Source organism: Crocuta crocuta, unplaced genomic scaffold (assembly GCF_008692635.1).
Source record: "Crocuta crocuta isolate KB4526 unplaced genomic scaffold, BGI_CrCroc_1.0 scaffold318, whole genome shotgun sequence".
Lineage (NCBI taxonomy): Eukaryota > Metazoa > Chordata > Mammalia > Carnivora > Hyaenidae > Crocuta > Crocuta crocuta.
The window spans coordinates 3,559,900-3,580,125 of NW_027531425.1; the positions used below are offsets into that span (position 1 = coordinate 3,559,900).

The following is a 20,226-nucleotide window of genomic DNA, read 5'->3' on the forward strand; positions in this document are numbered from 1 at the left end:
ATGAGTTATTCTTAAAAAATATCCTCCTTTTCATAGTTTAAAACTATTAGCGCCAGGCTGCTGCTCCTCTAAATCTTTATTTATTTCTAGCCCCCAAACCTCTTCGTACTTCAGGCCCATGTATCTAATCGCCTATAGCATATTTAATTTCATATGTCTGATAGGTACCTCAAAGTCAGTATATCCAAAAGCAAAAACATCTTCATCACAAACATGTTCTTCCTCCTGAAATTCCTAACCTCATTAGTAGTATATTATCTGTGAAGTCATCAAAACTGGAAACATGAATGTCATTAATTGGACTGTTCTACAAATCTTCATAAAGACATACCTAAATACTAGATATTCTGCTAGATCCTGGAGAGTTAAAATAATGAAGAAGAAACAGACCTTGCTTTTAAGGATGTTCATTTAATTGGCAATATTACAGGTTAATTCAGAGACTGAGGAGACCCTAGTCTACTCTAAAGAGGGGTCAATGGACAGGTTCTTTGGAGGCCCTAGGTGGGCCCTAACCTAAAACATGAATGGGTGTTAAAAAAGGGAGTGGGGAGAGGAAGAGGCAATAAAGTAGGAGGAGGAAGAGCATTCTAGGAAATGGGAATAACACGTGTGAAAGCTCAAAGACATGGTGGGGGGTGGTGGTGGTGGGGAAAGACTGGTGAAGTACTATTATACTAGCAGCTATTGTTTAATAAACACTTGGTAAAGTCAGGCACTATTTAAAGTCAGGCACTATTTAAAGTGAAATACATTATTATGGCTGTCCATACATCAAGCCTACAAGATAGGGATAACAATTTCATTTTTACAGCCAACTAAAGCACTTTCACAATTCAGAGAGGTTAAATTTCTTTTCCAAGACCTTACAGCTAATAAGAGATGGAAGCAGCTTTGGACCTAGGTCTTCTGGCTCCAAAGCCAATACTGTTTCTACCCGTCCATGCATCTTCTCAACCACCATAGTCACTTCTTTATGTTCACTCTCCACATCCAGTAAAATATCAAATCCTGCAGAGTTTTCATATTTCTTAGGTTCCTCCCATTCAAACCATACTTACCATTAGAGATCTAGTTCATTATCTTTCATTTGGACACTAATAGGGTCTAATTGCTCTCTAGGTATATAAAAAGTGTGCCTGTGTGTGTGACAGAAAATCAGATCATAACTACTTCATTTTCCCCACACGAGACCCCACCAATTTATCTGCATATGCTCTCCTGGTCCAGTGGAAGAAATATTCCTGTTTTTGTCTACAGCCAGCCCTGGAATAATCTAGGGTATAGTCACAGACTCTTTTGTTTTCTTTATGCTCTATTCCGGAGAGAACTCACCCAGTCCACCATCCCTGAGTATCATCTCTAAGGCAGTGACTCTCAAATATCTTTATTTCTAGCTCTATTATCTCCCTTGAACACTAGATTCCTATGTTTGACTGCCTACATGATATCTCAACTTGTATGTCTAACAGGAACACCTCTTGCCCCATTAAAATGTGAGGATTATGAGGGGCAGGAACATTGTCTACCTTATATATTTCTGTATCCCTAACGCATAATGCTTGACACATACTAGGTAACGATAACTTTGTTAACTGAATAAAAGAATGCTGCTATGTAAGCAAAAGACTTCCTGCAAGGAACTGGACTTAGAGGACCTTTAAGAATTTGGTTCTCTGTGGGTTAAATGTGCATTTCTGGAGGAGAGGAAGGAGTGGAGATTGCCTCTAAGTCTCCTCAGTGTGCCATAGTCAATGTTACTCTTTAATGATGACCTACCTGGGATATTAGCAATCCCTAAATATTATACCTCTAGGAACAGTCTTTGTCAAATCTGCCCATTAAGAATCCCTTAGAGACTTCTATTACAATATAGATTCTTAGGCTTTCCACTCTCTACCACCACATCCCCTCCTAATTCAGAATCTCAAGGGAAGAGGCCTAAAAATCTATATTATAAACAAATGACCCCAGTGATAATTATTGACAAGTTTGAGGAAGACTGCTATAGAAGCTTTACCTGTTAGGTAATTATTATTGAAAACGGCTCAGCTTGCTCGACAGCAGTATCCAAACTTGCCCTTAGCTCTAAGTAAAATACCCCTGAAATGATTATAAGTTGCCCAAACAATATTTCATTAGTTTTATTCCAGAGAACTAGAGGTCACAAGTGACTGGAGAGACTTCTCAGACAGCATATCATACATCAGGCAGGACTTTATGCTATAGAAAGGATTTTGTTTTGTTTACTTGGCACACAATTAATTGTGCTAATCCATCATCAATTCCCATATGTGATGGGTGTCTTTACTATGACATATCACTGTCAGCTCTCATCACTTTTTTTTCTTAAAGTTGTTCAATAAGCAGAATTTTAGCTTCTCTTTCCAAAAATCCACTCCTCTTAACTATCATTTCAAGTAAGCTCAAGGTCAAAGCTTTGAAGATTTCTTTCACCCCTCCGTAAATCTCCCCAAATTCTTCTTACATATGTTCTGCAGATTGAAAGTTAACAAGGCAAAAAAACCTAATAAACTCCATAACCTACTCCTGACTAAGGAATTCAAAGGACAACCAGCAATTAAAATGAATGGCAGGTACCCTTCCAAGAATCTGTGAGCCTTAAAGGCAAACTTATTTATGGCCATAGCCTAAAAAGCAGAATTTCTCAAGTGTCAAGTGATTATATATCCCAAACTATAATTTTAGCTAAACTCAAAGTCAGGTGTTTGGGAAGAAGAAGGGATAGGACCAGATGAAAAGAGCAGATAGGGACATATTAGGAGAATCAACCATTTCAGATTTTCTCCACTTGTGGTGAGGACAGCTTAACATATAGACTTGTTGAATTAACATGTTATATACCTGAAGCTAATGTAACATGGTGTGTCAACTACACTTTAATAAAAAGATTTAAAAATGTTTAAGAAAGAAAAGAGGTAATGAACTAAGATAGAACACAGAAACTACATTTAAAATGACATAGAAGAAACTCTTCCTCCTTTACTCCTTCATTCAGGAGTCTTTATAGCTTGTTTTGTGCAGCATGACCATAAGTGATGCTTTTCTAAGTGAGGACAAACAACATGTATCCATTTAAACAAATGACTTCCCTCCCCCCACAAGCTGTCAATAATATCAAAGAATCAAGCAATTGGAAGAATGCTGAATTATCAGAAAAGTGCTTGGATGAGAGTAAATTGACATTTGGAGTCACGGTAACATCAGCAAACATTTATGAATCCGTAAGCAAAAGCAGAGGCTGGCAAACTGTGGCCTGGGTTGTAGGCCAAATATAGCCCACCAACCTGCTTTTATAAATAAAGCTTTATTGGAACATAGCCATTCCATTTATTGACACATTGTCTATTGGTTACATTCCCACTATAATAGCAAAGTTGAGTAGTTGCAACAGACTATACAGACCACAAAGCAGATAAAATTTACAATCAGGCCCTTTATATAAAATGTTTACTAAGCCCTGACTGAGAGTGTTATGTACCAAAGATTAAGATTAGCCTAGCTGCTATCACTGTCCCTTCCCCTTGGGGGAAGGAGGACATTTGTCCTCCCCATGGACCTCAGAAAGGCAGTGTTGACCCTCATAAGAGCCAGCAAGCAGCTATACTAGACACTTGGAGAAATGAGAAACTAAGCATTCAGTTACCACAGACAGCCTCATGAACCTACCAATTGGGTATATCACTTTTTTTTTTAATGTTTATTTATTTTTGAGAGAGAGACAAGAGCATGAGCAGGGGACGGGCAGAGAGAGAGGGAGATAGACTCCAAGCTCCGAGCTGTCAGCATAGAGCTCAATGCGGAGTTCAAACCTACCAACCATGAGATCATGACCTCGCCAAAGTCAGACGCTTAACTGACTGAGCCACCCAGGCGCCCCTTGGGTATATATTGGTTTCAGGTGTACAACATGATAATTAGGTATTTGTATATACTGCAAAATAAACACCCAATAAGTCCAGTTAATATCTGTCACCATACATAGCTACAGAATTTTTTCCCTTATCATCATATATAGCTACAGAACTTTTTAAGATGTATTCTTTAGCAACTTTCAAACATGAAAACACAGCATTATAAACTATACTTGCCATGCTGTTTGTTATGTCTCCGTGACTTATGCCAATGGGTTTCAAAAATGTTCCTCTTTTTCTTCTCAGTAGTCAATAACACTGGCATTGTTTAAGGTATAAGAGCTCAGGGTGTAAGAAAACAAAACATTTTTAAAGGATTAAAAAAGCCAAGTATTTTCAAAAGCTGTTAATAACGTCACACCTGTACGAACATTTAAGTATCTTGAAAAATCGTATTTGGATATAAAACCATGGTTTTTCTATGAAGGAAATTCATGTCACTACATGGTTGCTGATTCTTGAACTTGTTTCACTGAAAACTGAGATGGTATAGAGAAAAGTAAGACTGGCAGATTGTAAGGATTTATCTTTACATTTTCATCTCAACTATCCTACCTTTTAGGTCCTACCAAAATAAAACCTTTACAGGCAACATCTGTTAGTGCCTTGAGGGCAACATTCCTGCTGGGGCAAATCTATAAACACTCCATTTGCTGAGAAAGAGCTGCAAATCCCACACTAAGCTTTTTACCTCAATCATGGGGCTAGAACTCTGACATTAGCTAAGCCTAAGCCATGGTTAAGGCTCTCTAGCCATGCTATCGACAGAAGAAATGAATACTTTCATAACTAAGGTAACCCCTAGACTCCAGCTGAAAGAGGAACAATTATTCCTGGAGGTTCTCTGTAATCAAAGCCATCATAGGACTATTTTGATAAAAGAGTTGAACTCAAGTGCTTTGAAGACAACATTATGAGATTGTCATCCTGGTAATGATGGGGTCCCAGGAATGCTCAGTTTGGAAATGATCCTTTTCTTAAAAATGCCATTAGTCGTTCTTGAGTATGTTTAACAACAACAACAAAAACCCCAAACAAACAAACAAACAAAAAAAAAACCAACTTAGGGAAAATACCAGCAGAAAGCTCACCAGAATGTTACACAGTAATTTCTTCTGAGTGGTATTTTTGGGCAATGTCTTCTTATTCTTTATAGCATAAAGAGTCCTCTTTCATAACAAATATTTTCTAATACCTCCTCCAATCTTTACTATCCTGAAATATAATTCGTGGATATAAAACTTAGCTAAAATTGTTTTAAAAATCAACAATAAACTATGAAGAAAAACAAAAGGAATATATAATGAAATATGTATTTCAATGTATAAATTCTTGGGCCATTAACACTAGAAGGTATGATGAAGTAGAGGCTTAGATCCTCACAGATCATCATGAAGGTAGAAGTCACATGCACATCTGTAGAATGTCTTAGAACAACGTCATTATACAAGTAGTATTGTCAGGAATGAGTAAAACTACAACTACAGTTTTTCCTCAGTTAACATGGTAGTTGAAGTTTTAGATTCTCTCTGCCATAAAATGTGAGTTTATACATAAAATCAAGTTTGGTTTTGGACTCAGATAACAGAGACGTTTTCATCCATGACTGTCCAGGGAGACAGCTGGAAGTCAAGGCAGCTGCAGGACAACTGTTACATGGGACCTATTAGGACATGTAGTGTCTCTGGCCCCTGTCCACTAAATGCATGTAGAACGTCCCCCATCACTGTGACCCCTAAAAGTACCCGCATGAATATGTATAACCTCTACAAATGCTCCTGGCTGCTTTTGAGAACCACTGCTTTACACTTTTCTATACTTCATATATTTTCTATAATGAAATCTATTACCTTTATAATCATAAAAAAAAAATTCCAGCAGAGTTTCAAGCTTATCAGTGTCCCTCCAACAAAGAGATAGAAGGTCATGGGTCACTAACACAAACTAATACCTTGAAGGCAATCAGAGGCAGAAGAAAGATTTGGGAGAAAAGTAAAAGGTCAAGGGTTAACTGTACTGTCCCTCAGTAGCTGATAAACCTTCCACATCTTTGGATAAGAAGTTTGAGCAAAGCCCAAACAGATACCTTGAAGGTCAATTTATTCTATCTTAAAAAAAGATTTCTGACTAGAGCAGAATTCACTGATGTAATGGGACAGTGGGTCCAAAAATTACAGGGTCTCAAAGGAATACATGTGAGCTTTGATTACTGAGATTTCCTTGGCAACAGCATGACCTAAAATTAATAGAGTCCTTAAAAGGAAGATGCCAAAAGGAACTTTGTTGAATTTATACAGCTTGGGCTAGAACAAGGCACAGTGTGACCCATATATAGAAAATCACAGCATCTGCAGTATTTTAAGAAACTACAGTCACAAAGCAAGAGCAAATGTACAGTGAAAGAAAAGATCCTTCCAGACTTATGTGGAGTCAACCACTAGAGAAGACTCCTCAGTACACATTGGATAGAAGGCAGCTTCCCACACACAGAGCTGGTTGGCTGCCATGTCTGAATCTTCATCTCCTTCCTTGGGACTGCCCACTGTCATTAATTGTACAAATCCGGGACAGCTTGCTTTTCTTCATGAGAATGCTTGCCAATTCCCAGAGGTTCGCTATGACAGGGCTGTTTATAACAGCCATCACTTATTAAATATATCCTTATAAGCATTTTTACATAACCAAATTTCTCAGACTTCTCAAAACCCTCTCATTCTGGGGACAAACTAACTATCCTGTTCCCTTCATCTTTTTTTTTTTTTTTCCCCAAAATCTGGCTAAAGATAAAGAGGCTAAGGGAAGAAAATCTGTATTTTCTTATCCTTTCACTTGATTAAAAAAGAGACTTGCCTTCACAAGACTGTGGTATACTGTGAAAAGTATTACTTTACTACATAAATAACTAACACTGATAGCTCCGACAGCTTACCTAGGGTGTCTTTAAACTTAGTCAAACTGTTGTTCCCTCTCAACAGTGCAGTCTTGTCGGGGACATACCTTACCATATTAGGTAATCAAGCCCCAGAGAGAGAAGCAAAACAGTCCTAGGATTTTACCTAAAAGGAGAATGGCAAAGATATTGCCCAGTGGCGGAGAACGGACAGAAAATCACTGGATGCCCTCCAGCCGACTAAGGGGCTTCATGAGATTAAGTAACAAGATTAAAAAAAATACTGCTTAGAGAGGAAAGAGGATCCAGCAAATAGCCAGAAGCCAAGTTGTAAAAAATTAAAGCACACAGGCAAAGGGGCTATTATTTACCTAAAGAAAGCTGGGGGGCTGGGGGAGAGTGGGGTAAAGATCTATGAAACTAGAATTGTTGGAAATCCCTGCAGAGAAAGATAAACAGGAGAGGCAACTGAGGTATAGAAATGAAAGCCTCCTTGATTGACAGAGAAATATGTGGGACTTGATTTGATCAGGTGCTCAAAGAGTTCTTAGCAAAAATGGAAACATTTAGTTCTTGTTTTTTCCCCCTCTACTCATTACTTATTCCCCCTACTTCAGCAATCCCTCTTAAAATTTATTTATCAAAATTCATCAGGTACCTATTCAGAATACAAACATACTAGAGTTATACAGGAGCCTGAGCTACCTCTCTGACTCTCCAAGTAATTAATTCTTTATGGCTAACTGAATAAATAACTTCAAAATCACATGATTCTAAGGTCAACAAAAGTATTCCCAAAGCCTTACTTTGATGCAGATTTAGGAACCTACAGATTTGGAAAATAGTATGAATGAATTTCAACCACCTCTAACTATTTAAGTATATTTAGTCATGTTCACTTTATAACCTTAGGAGGTAGCTACTATGACTATCCCTACTTTACAGATGAGGAAACTGAAGTATAGAGAGGTTAAGCAACTTATCCAAAGTAGTTAAGTGGCCCAGGGAGTCTACCTAGCTCCTGGGTCCGCACTCTTACCCACTATGCTGTATTGCTTGTCATAGCAGTATATCACACGAGATGTAGAACAGAAAGAAAGATTCCCCTGAAGGTAGTGCACCTGCCATGGACTGGGAACCCAGAGATGTGATCCTGGCAAGTTACTTAATCTCTCTGGGCCTCAGTTGTTATCTTTAAATGTGAAGTTTAACTAGTTACCCAGAAGTTTAAGTCTCTTTCAGTTCTAAAATTCAGTGTATAATTGCCACAATAGCCGTGACAGAGCTACCTCAGAGTTTAGCATCCAATAACACTCAGAAATAAGTTTTTCAAAGAAAGCCTCTTACTCTTAAGTGAAATGGAAGTGCTAGTTTTATTCAAAGATATAATAAAGCTGAGGAAAAATCAGGCAAAGCAAAGTGGACCAAAAGCTGAGTGAACTTAAAAGATCACCTGCAAAGACGGTTAATCAATGGAATTCTTTTGATTTAACAAAACTCAAACTTATTTTCTCAGGCCTATTTATATTCTCAGGGCTAACTACTAAGATTCATCAGTTTCCTTTGTGGTTCTTCCCCTTCTCACTTTGAATTTTGGAGTGCCCCAGGGCTCTCTGTCTTTGGATTTCTTCTCCCTCTACTTGCATTCTCTTGGTGATCACATTCAATTTCATGGTTTTAAATACAATCTATACATTTATTGACATTCAAGTTCATATGTCCAGTCTGGACCACTCATCTGAACTCCAGACACCTCTGCTAAGTCTTCTCTTGACATTTCCATGTGGATGTCAATCATTAAATTTAACACTCCTAAAACCCAAACCATATGTGTGCTCTCCGCCCACCAAATCCATTCCTTCCACAGTCATTTCCATCTCAGTTAATGAAAACTCCATCCTTTCAGTTGCCTTAGCTAAAAGTTTTGGTGGCAACCCTGATCAATACCCCTGCCCCCATTTTTTTTCACCCTATATCCAATCCAGCAGCAAATTTCATTGGTTCCAATTTCAAACTATATCCCAAATAGGAAAACTTCTCAGCAGCTTTACTACCCACTATCACTTTGGTCCAAATCACCATCAGTTTTTTCCCTGGATGATTGTAATAGCCTCCTAACTGATGTTCCTGTTTCCACCTGAATCCCTTTAGAGTCTGTCCCCAAAATAGTAGGCAGAGGAACTCCTTAAAATATAAGTATAATCATGTCACTCTTTTGCTCAAAACTCTACAATGGCTACCCACTCACTGAGATCAAAAGCCAGAGTCTTTACAATGACTTATCAGTATATGCCTTTGGACCCTTCTGCTCATTCTGCTCTCCCACACTGGTCTTTTCACCTGTCCTCAAGCACGTCAGCTGTGCTTCTGCCTCAGAATCTTTGCAAGTGCTGTTCCCCCTGCCTAAACTCTCTACTCCCATATGTCCACATAGCTCCCCATCTTACTTCCTTTAATTCTAGGCTCAGTTGATGCTTTCTCAGCAATGTCTATCCTGAGACCGCCCTACTTATAATGCCAACTTCCTATCCCATTCAGACATTTCTGATTCCTTCCTATCCTACTCTATATGGATTTTCTCAAAATCACTCATCACCTTTTCACACACTATTTACTTCACACATTTATTTATTGTCCATCTCTTCCACTAGAATGTAAACTCCTTAAGAGCAGGGCTCTTTGTTCATTGTTGCATCTCCAATATCTGGAAAATTTCCTGACTATAATAGGCACTTTAAAGTACTTGTTCAGCGAATATATGAGAAGAAGGTTATAGAGAAGGCAGGACCAAATGCAAAATGCATTTAGTCACTTTTGGCAGTAGAGACATTTCTGGGGCCAAGTGGCTCCCAAGACAAGTTCTATTTTCTATTAAAGCTTAGTTCAAAACCAAGCTTTGCCAGCAAATTCCTATATGCCAGCTAAATTATCTTTCATTTAATTTGAAAATCTTGTATTTAATGGCTTACCTCCATTGGTATGCTTTATCAACATGTCTCTCTATTAGCGTGTCACCAGCCATCTAAGGCAGATACCTTAATATCCATGAATTAGTAATTCCTTAACAATATCTCCTTTACCAGTGCATTTTGAGGAGTGATGAGCAATCCAGATCTACTATTCCATCCTGGACTAGGAAAACTACATTGCTGATTTTGAGGTTGAGGTTTCACTAATTCTGTTCAGACTGAGTGTCACCTGACTTGCCTAAAAGTGACAGGGATGGAGGGTAGGGATGTGGAGGGAGGCATCTTGTATGGAAAGATGCCTTCTTACTTCATGAAAGATATAAGTACCTACCTATGTCAAGGACAACAGAGGTATGCTGATATTCTACCCACTGACTGAATCTTGATACTCAAGAGTAGGCCTTTCAGTTGTCCTTCAAGAAGACATTCCTTCACTTAAGGAAGTGAGATGCTACTAGCAAGTCATTTTGAACATATAATCTGTTGAGTAAAAAACCAAATGGATAAATAGGGACTGCAGAAGGATTTAAGCCCCAATTTCAAGTCTGTTTCATTAAAGTCAAATAAAAAGGTTCCCTGATGCAGGGTACAGGGTGTTCAACCAGCAGAGTTTTCATGTCTGAATACTTCTTAACTTCTTTGAGCCTCATTGCTCTTAACTATAAAACAAGGTCCCTAACTCAAGTTATCTCCAAATTCCCGAAAGCTGGGAGGCAAGTTACTTTACTGCATGAACTGTGTTCTTTAAAAATCCCTTTAAGGGGCGCCTGGGTGGCTCAGTGGGTTGAGCATCCGACTTTAACTCAGGTCATGATCATTGTTCGTGGGTTCGAGCCTCGAGTCGGGCTCTGTGCTGACAGCTCAGAGCCTGGAGCCTGTCTTCAGACTCTGTGTCTCCCTCTCTCTCTGACCCTCCCGTGCTCATGCTGTCTCTTTCTTTCAAAAATAAATAAAAAACATTAAAAAACAATTTTTTAAATCCCTTTAAGACAAAAGACACTACTGTGCAGCTTCTTTAGGGCACCATTCTTGTTCACCAGCATCTTTTCTGTTGACCACTTATGCCCTCTAGTGATAAACTTAATTACACAACAGAATTAGCTTGGCAAACAGTTTGCTCCCGAGGAGTAAATGGGGGAAAACAGTAAGAATGCAGTAGATAAAAACAGTGTTAAAGCAAAAGAAAGACAGGACAAAGATGTAGGTAGAAAAAGATGGAAAGATGCTAAATGGCCATCATTTTCTGCAGTGTGCCGATGACTGTGCCTTCCAGAACAAACATTCGGTGTAATTACTTCTAGTAAAGAATACAAACACACTCCTGAATATGAAATTTTTTTCAGGTATCACTGGAATACCCTTCTTCTTCATGTTAAGATCTAGATACAGTTTCTTTTTCACATAGCGATATAATGGATATATTAAGACTTCTGGGGAATATCTATTACGTACCTACTATGGACAATTAGCAGATGTGCTTTAAACACACTTGTCAAGGAGGTGCTAAGAGATTATATATAGTCATTACCAGTCTCACCTGTTCATGGATTTACCTGTGGAGATGGGTTCTGACTAAAACCATGTAGTGTGCTGGGCTTCAGCAAAGTCCCTGGCCTTCTATGTATCATTCCTTGGTGTCACCACCATAAAAATGCATTACTGGTCTTTGTCTCATCACATAATTGATAACAAATATCAGGGCCCTTCCTGGCACTAAATCTTACCTGTATATCAATGCTGGTTACATTTTTCTAGTGTAGGTACACAAAAAGAAGAAATAGATTTCAACAATACAAATTGGGATTTAGGTTAAACAAAAGAAAGATCTTCTTAACCATGCTGTTGTAAAGTACACACGGGTGAGAGGGTAAAGAATCTTCTTCTGAAAACTTTAAGAGGAGGAAATAAAACCTGTACTTAATTCTAACCCTGACTGGAACATAAGATGGGGATAATAACCAGTGAAGTTTCCTTTCTACTCTTAAAATGAAATATGACTGTATGTTTCATATACATGAAGTTCAAGAACAGACAGTACTAATCCATGGTGACAGAAATCAGAAGAGTGGTTGCCTCTTGGGATAGGCAAGGGGGCATGAAGGAACTTTTCAAGGTGATGGAAAAATTCTATATCTTGATTCGAGTGGTGTTTACACTGGTGTATATAATTGTCAAAATTCATCAAATAGTACACTTAAGATCTGTGCAGTTTACTGGTTGTGAATTTTATCTCAAGAAAAAAAAAATATATATGCCAGAGTCTTGGGAAGAGTTACCTTTAAAAATAATAGATTCTGCCACTCTTCAGGAATAGGCTAAGAAAGAGAAGGGAGCTGTCATGACCTCAATAGCATATATAGTTTTACTGAACCAAAAACCAAGAAAAGAAGGGAGTGCCCTGGCTTCTCAGCAGTATCCATGCTGATTAGCTAACAGTGCCATTTCAACAGAATGCCCCCTCCTTTGGCTGGCTCAATTCTGGAAGGACATGGAGGTGAGGTCAGGAAGAAAGAATGGTTCTAATATATTACTGTCTTGAAGTAGAATTGCAGCAGCTTACACTAGGCCATGGCCAGGCATGTTGCTCTGTGGGTCCATTATGATGATAAGGACATCATCATATGGTTAGTGTTAGAAGAGAGTACTTGGGAGAAAAACAGGTTAAGCGGGTTTTTTTTGTTTTTGTTTTTTTCTTTTTTCCTCTTCAGTTAAGTAACATTAAGGTTGTAACCCAATCTAACAAAAGCCAAACAAGACTAGGGCTGGGCTGCTTGTGCTCACCTGGGTGGGCCTACCTCCCCTCACATAGTCTGCAGCCCGAGGAGATGGTAGGGCTCAGATGAGTGTTTCACTGAAATAAACTTGAGTAATCAATCAAGCAAATGTATGGCTTTTAAAGGATTCCTCACCCTGTGCTGGCTTATCACCAATCTTTCCTTCTACATGGTTGGTAGGGCGGGAGACAGGCACCTGGAATATGCCTGTGCCAACTCTGGCTTGCCAGCAGACATTCAAAGTTACCATTCTAGAGATAACAGACTATTTATTCTTCTCTTAGGATTCACAGTGGAGTTGGCTTGACACATGGCAGACACTAGTTGATGCCTCAAGCAACTGGATGAGTGAAATGTTTTTCAGTCTGACAAATGACTTCCATGTCAAACCTCAATTGTCTCTGCGATTCCTCACCAATCAGAAAACCCTTTCTATAATTTTCAGTCACCTGTCCTAAGGTGAAATTCTCTGGGAAGCGTTGAATCAAGAACATCTTAGCTTTCCTTACCTGGTGCCCTTTGTTAGGATTTTCCCATGCCAAGTGGTTTGGAAGGGTGAAGACATAGATTGTCACTGACAAAAGACATCCTGTCACAACAAAGTTGTCCTTGTTGTTATGCCCTTTATGGATTTAAATGGCTTCTGTAACCCTTAAAGGATTAAAGTTCATTGCAGTGCTCTATAATCTATTACGCAGATCCTCTCTTTAGGTATCTTATAATTCCCCAAAGCAACTTTCCTACACTCACTCTTTGTAGCTCCAAAAGTCTTTCGCAGCCCCCTTGAAGGACTGAAGAGTTACTGTTATTTGTGCATGCATATAACATACACACACACACACCCACACACACACACTCACACACCCTGCTCTAACAGAACCTCTTCTGTGGTATTTCCACCTGACCCAGCTCATCTTTGTGAAGTCACCTAGCTTCAACCAAGAGTAGGCAATTCCCACCTGTGTCACCACTGGTCACCTGGGCATTGCTTTTTGGAAGGCCACTACTATTTTGGATCTTGACTAAAATATAAGCAGGTCAATAACATAATATAGTATTTCTATTTCCTCTGCTAAGAATGAGTTAGTTGTCAATTTTCAGGATGAGTTTTCTAATATATTCTGAGAACACACTTTCAACTAACTGCAGGGTATAAGAAGGCCATCTTTTTACATAATTTCCAATAAAAATGTACATATAGTCTCAATTCATTTAGTCAAAACCACATTCCTTCCTGAACAAAGTACTAATAAGGAAACCACTAACTTTCTGTCATGTTTGGCTTTCAGAAGCCTAGAGTATCATGAAAGCTGGGCCCAGGCCATGCACCACAGAGAAAAGCTGGATGCCAGGCTGGCGTTGTCTAAGAGTCAAGGGTTTAATCTTATTTCAAAGTCAAATATAAGTTAACTTTTGGATTGTGTAAGGTTTACATTCTTCACATTTATGTTCCTTTCCATATATAAGTGTAGATCCATAAGAGAAATACTATCACTCTTGAATTTTCTTCCAAAGATTTCCAAGCACTTTCTACAAACAGTAACATATCCAGAGGAGAGAAAAAACAGTCAGGCAGACCCGACAGTTGTGAGAGATCAGCAGAAGGTATAGAGAAACACAGGAAACTTGCTCAAGAGCATGCGCGTTGTTACAGCAGCTGAGACAATACCACCAACTAACACCTGCCCCACCTCTCAGAGAGGTCTACCTCCAAACTCACCCTCAACCCAAATCTGCATAGCGCCTGCTCTTCTCTATTAAAATTGTATGCATGTGAGAAAGGCTGAACCAAAAGGGACGTGCCTCACGGGCCTGCCACTTACCAGTGCTGCTTTTACCTCTTCAGAGACTTCAGTATCATCTTCCTAAAAAGGAAGGAGGGAGAAAAACAAGAGGACCATGGTCACAGACATCCTTGAAGGCAACAAGGTCAGCTCCTATCAATTATGCATCTTGGCATCTCAAACACAGGCAATGAGAACTGACTGCCGAGTGATGTTCTGTTACTGCTGCTTTTAACAGCTACCACAGGCAGACAGCTTAGGAACATCGCCTGTCATTAAAAACATCAAATAAGCCATAGCTGGAAAAGGGGTATCATTAAGAAAGAAAGACTTTATTTCATCTCTGTCAATAGTTATCTATTTGGTCCGATAAAAATGAGATACTTTTTGGGGTGCCTGGGTGGCTTAGTCGGTTAAGCGTCCAACTCTTGATTTCAGCTCAGGTCATGATCTTACGGTCATGAGATCGAGCCTTGTGTTGGGCTCTGCACTGACAGCACAGAGCTTGTTTGATGTTTGATTTTCTCTCTCCTTCCCTCTCTCAAAATAAGTAAAAAATAAACTTAAAATTTTTAAAAAATGAGACACTTTAACCTAAAAAATACTTTCTAGTAGATGACTATATACTATCTCATTTCTTGTCTCACTGAATGGTTCCTCTAACTTTCAAATGATCATTGGTAGCCAGAGGGACCTCCTGATTATTGGTCACTTGATTTTTAAAATGCCAATAACAGGAGTGCCTGGGAGGCTCAACTGGTTGATTTGCACTCAGGTTGTGATCTCACACTTCATGAGATCGAGCCTCGAGATAGGCTCTGCACTGATAGCATGGAGCCTGCTCTGAATTCTCTCTCTTTCTGACCCCACGCCCCCACTGCCCCACTGCCCTGCTTGCACATGCGTGCTCTCTCTCTCCCCCAAAATAAATAAACAAACGTTTTTAAAAATGCTAATAACAAAGCTGAGTGAGAAGGGCATAGAAGAGGGGCTCCTGGGTGGCTCAGTTGGTTAAGTGTCCAACTCTTGATTTTGGCTCAGGTCATATCTCACAGTTCTTGGGTTCAAACCCCACATCAGGCTCCACGCTGACAGCATGAGGCCTGCTTGGGATTCTTTCTCTTCTCTGCTCCCCCTTTATGTACTCTCTCTCTTGTAAAATAAAATTTATTTATTTATGTATTTATTTTTGAGAGAGAGAGAGAGCAGGGCAGGGGCAGAGAGAGAGGGAGAGAGAGCATTCCAAGCAGGCTCCACACAGTCGGCACAGAGCCTGACATGGGGCTCAAGTTCATGAACCATAAGATCATGACCGGAGCTGAGGTCAAGAGTTGGATGCTTACTGATTGAGCCACCCAGGTGTTCCTCAAAATAAATTAAAAAAAATTTTTTAATAACTTCTCTCCACACTCCCACATGCTATAAATGGGAGTATAAACAAATAAACTTTTAAAAAAAGAGAGAAGGATATAGAACAAGAGAGTGAATTAAAGTACTGCATGTGTGTTTGCAGTTAGTAAGCACTGGTACATTTGTCTTTATTTTAAAGCCAAAGTTAATCTAGTTTATATTATTGTTTCTTTTTCCCTCCAAAAGAGTAAAACAGAGTCAGATGAACTTGTCCTACAAACAGATTTTAAGCTCCTTGAAATTACTGTAGTGCTCCTAAAATATTTTGTTAGAATCTCTGTTAACATGTGATATTGAGATATTGTTGACTACCTACATGACTTTCTGAGAATATTAGCGAGAACGACTGATATTTGACAAGCATATTCCCTTGTTATATTTGCTTACATGGTTGTAGATTTTCAGTTTTTTTCATTCTTCACCAATTATTTACTGAGTGCCTACTATGTGCCTGGTACTACTGTTCTAGGCAGTGGGGTATCCAGCCAAGAATATACCAAATGAGTCCCATACTAGGTGAATCTTTCTTCTTCTATCAGTAATATTCCTTGATAATCTGCAAGATGTATGGGACCACATAGGACTCTCTTTTTTAAAGTCAACATAAAGGATAACAGCCATGGGTGATAGGATATGTCCCAGCACAGACCAATCCACTCACATCCTTTGTCCAGAAATTGATGCCTGTGCCTCTTCGCCGCTCCTTGGGCCTCCTCCTCTCACGGATGGACAGCCTATTAGAGGACTGATCATCCACATCTGCATCTTCACTCTCTGGCCAAGGATAAAACAAAGTGTGATCTTAGGAGTCTTAGCGTCCTCAAGCACGCTAGAGAGGAGCCTGCACATTCTGAAGCTCCACATACCATTTTTGTCCATTTCCTTTGCAACCGCAGCGTTTGTGCTGGTCTCGGAACTCTCGGTGTCGGGGACTGAAGGTCTGCTCGTCCGCAGCAGATGAGAACTAGTGTAGAGAGTAGGTCTTGATGCAGAAGGAGACACTGGTGTTGTGGGTTTGTCTGGCTGAGCTGAATACCTCAGGCGACGATAGACAGGCTGGAAATAATCCACAGGGTGAGGTGTTAGAGGTCAAGTCCAACCAAATGATAAGGATAGCAGGCTTATTAAAAAAGGGCTTTTTCTATACCAAGAGACTTACTAATAGTAGATGCTCAATAAATAGCCACTGAGCTGAACTATAGTTAGTTAATTAGCCAGAAAGGAAATAGCTTTTGGATTCCTATTCTGATAATATGATCATGTGGATAGAAGCCCATGAAAATTTTTTCCTACACTGACTCAAAGGCACTAGGTATAGCACTAATCTTGTTAATAAAAATTCCTTTAATTTTGGAATGAAAATAAGAATGGTGGCCTTTTCAAGATGGAGCACTGAAAGGTAAGGTTTTAGTAGAAAAATAAAAAGCTTGGGAATATGAAGAAACAGTACAGAGTTACCTGAGAACAGAGACCAAATCTGAGCATTCTACAAATTTCTGATTATTCTACCAAAGTGCCGTAACCAGGCTTACCGAAACTTTAAAAAATTCCCATTTTCCCCTTTGAACTTTTTTTCCCAATGAAAAAGACACAGCCTGAAAATAAGCCTTAACTTGGTTTATTACAGATGCACAGATAATTATTACTACATGTAGAGACTATATACTTTTTTGTTTATAAAGACAGAAGCAATAAAATATAGTAAGCTTTGGAATCAGGCAGAACTTAGTTTAACTTCTAGCTTCAGCATTTACTAGCTGTGTGGCCTTGAATAAGTTACTTAACTTCTCTGGGCCTCAGCTTCCTCACATATAAAAGAGGGATAATATCTTCCTCAGAGAGGGCTGTGAGGATTATATGAGATAATGTATGTTAGGTGCTTAAAACAGTAGCTAGTAATAAATACTCAATAAACCTATAAACAGTAGCTGATAAACAACAACAACAACAGAAAAATCCAAAAGAACCTTAGTTGATAGAGCCTGGCCATTTGGAGATGGAGCAAGTCGATTCCTTTTTCCTCTAACTATGGTAATGGTAAAATTTAACATCTCAGTTGAGACACTTCTGCGAGTGAAGATAAACAGTGTCACTAATTACAGAGATAACAGGTGTGATCTGAACCCTCTTCGGTAAACCAGGAGGAGTTCTGTTCACCCTAAACATAACCCTAACCTTTTGACTACGAACTCCATTTGAGAAAGGGAACAGAAGTTAACATGTCTACTTCAACAGTGACATCTTGTGGCACGGAATTAAGCAGTGCTTTGCAAAATCAGGTTTGTAGGAGGTTACAGAACACTATAATCATGGCTGAGAGAGCACTCTGGAGCCTGACTGCCTATGCGCAAGTTCTTGCTCCACCACTTCCCATCTGTGTGAAATGCTGGACCAGTTACTTAACCTCTTTGTGACTCAATTTCCTCCCATTTCCTTCCCATAGTGGGAATAATAATGTTTACCTCAGCAGGCTGCTTTGAGGAGTAAACGAATTAATACATATGAAATAGTTAAAATAATGCCCGGGATAAAGTAAACACTCAATAAATCCTCACGTTTCTATTTATATTTTTATTATACTATACTATATTATACTATAACCTCCCTTTTTAGGATAGAAAGACATTAGTTTAAGAATTAGTTAGCTACACTTACTGAGGTAATCATTTCGCTATAAATACCAAAGCATCACGTTGTACACCTAAAACTAATAAAATGTTATTATGTCAGCATCTCAATAAAACCAGATAAAAAGTAAGCATTATTTAACTCCAAGAGGAAACAGATGATTACTTAAGGACTGACACCTTGAGTTCTGTCAGTTATACAGGTTTACCAACTAGAGACAGACATGATCAGTGTTTTCTAGGAGTTGTCCACTCTAAAGTAGCACAGCGCTTGAATTATCAGTGAGGAAGGGATTCCCCACATCAATGGCCCTGCTTTTAGCACAGTACAAGCCAGCAAAAGGGACTTACCTCCTCATCCAGACTCCGGCCCCAGGGTTGACGACCCTCACCAGCTTCCTTCGCTGGGACTGCTGAGGGCTCATGCTTTTCTGGGCTTCCCTCAAGCCCTTCGGGGCCCACGGGCTTCTGGCTAGGCTGCTCCTGTGCTTGCCGTTCTGCCCTTGACCGGCTGAATGTCCTTTCTGCTTCCTGAAGGTCTGTTAGTGTCACGCCCTGGGAAAATGGCACGAGGTCAGGGAAGTTCCACTCTAACCACAGAATAACTCTTGATAAATGAGCAGGGAAACTGCCTTAAACATCTAATAGTATCAAAGTCCAAATGAAGCTCCCCAAATGCATGGGGCCATTTCAAGCAAGATATGCTTAAAATAAACACGTCAGTGTGCAAAGAGCCCCGCCTGAGTCTAGGTATTACCTTTCAAATGTAATACTTAGCTTTTCCACTTTGAGTTCCAGGAAACAGGGCAACATTGATGCCCCCTGTTGTGGATGTACTTCTCTCATACCCCTAGCTCGCAACATCGTTGTTTGAAAGCTCCATACCCCCCAAGAGAAAATGGTTACCAAGAAAGATTCTCTGAAGAGTGGATACTAGAAAAACTTGATTTTACTTATAGGAAGAAAAACCAGCCCCCAAAAGGTGGAAATTCAGAGCCAGGCTAGAACAACAATAAAAACCAACCAACCAAAAAAACCAAAAAGACACCACCTAAACTAGCTTTACTCTAAGATGATTTTCTCAGTAATTCTAGGAATGTCACACAGAGACGTTCCAACAATTGATATTTCTCTCAGGCTCTCAGGAGCAGCAATACGGAAGAAAAGTAATTAGGAGGCATCTGTAGAAAAAGGGAGAAAGAGAGTAAGGACTAGAGTAAGCTGATTCTAACTCAAGCAGTTATATGCTCAAGTCCTCAGAAGGGAGTTCTAAAGCTTGAAGGTAGCTGCGCTGGTACTCTATCCACAACCTGTTTGTTTTTAAACTAATCACGAATTTAGTCACTCACTCTCTTAATAAATTATTAAGTGTCTTTAAGCACTGGAACTACAAAGACCAATCAAATGATTCCTGTGTTCAAGAACCTTTTAATCTAGTGGAAAAGATGTAAGAAAGCAGATGAGTATAACGGGATGTAAGTATTAAGACAGAATATATGATCCAGCAATTTCCATCTCTGAGAATCTACCCAAAAGAACTGAAAGCAGGGTCTCAAAGAGATCATGTGTACACCCACGCTCATAGCGGTATTATTCACAATAGAAAAATGGTGGTAGCAAGTGAAGAGTCCACCAGCAGATGAATGAATGAACAAAATGTGGTATATACAGTGAAATATCATTCATCCTTAAAAAGAATGAAATACTGATACATGCCACAACTTGGATGAGCCTAGAAGACATTATGCTAAGTGAAATAAGCCAGTCACCAAAGGACAAACACTGTATGATTCCACTTGTGTGAAGTACTTAGATTAGTCAAGTTCATAGACATAAG

The 20,226-nt window shown here is 39.3% G+C and overlaps 1 protein-coding gene across 4 annotated transcripts in view; it reads right to left on the reverse strand.

Moving 5' to 3' along the window:
* Positions 1–20,226, reverse strand: part of PPP1R12B (protein phosphatase 1 regulatory subunit 12B) — a 203,499-nt gene that overhangs the window by 62,671 nt on the left and 120,602 nt on the right. For all 4 annotated transcript variants that reach the window (XM_077772123.1, XM_077772122.1, XM_077772126.1 and 1 more), the window contains 4 exons: positions 18,741–18,944; positions 16,629–16,818; positions 16,424–16,536; positions 14,392–14,433 (listed from right to left, as the gene is read on the reverse strand). In XM_077772123.1, the coding sequence (XP_077628249.1) occupies positions 14,392–14,433; positions 16,424–16,536; positions 16,629–16,818; positions 18,741–18,944 (549 nt within the window). The remainder of the gene's footprint in view (positions 1–14,391; positions 14,434–16,423; positions 16,537–16,628; positions 16,819–18,740; positions 18,945–20,226) is intronic.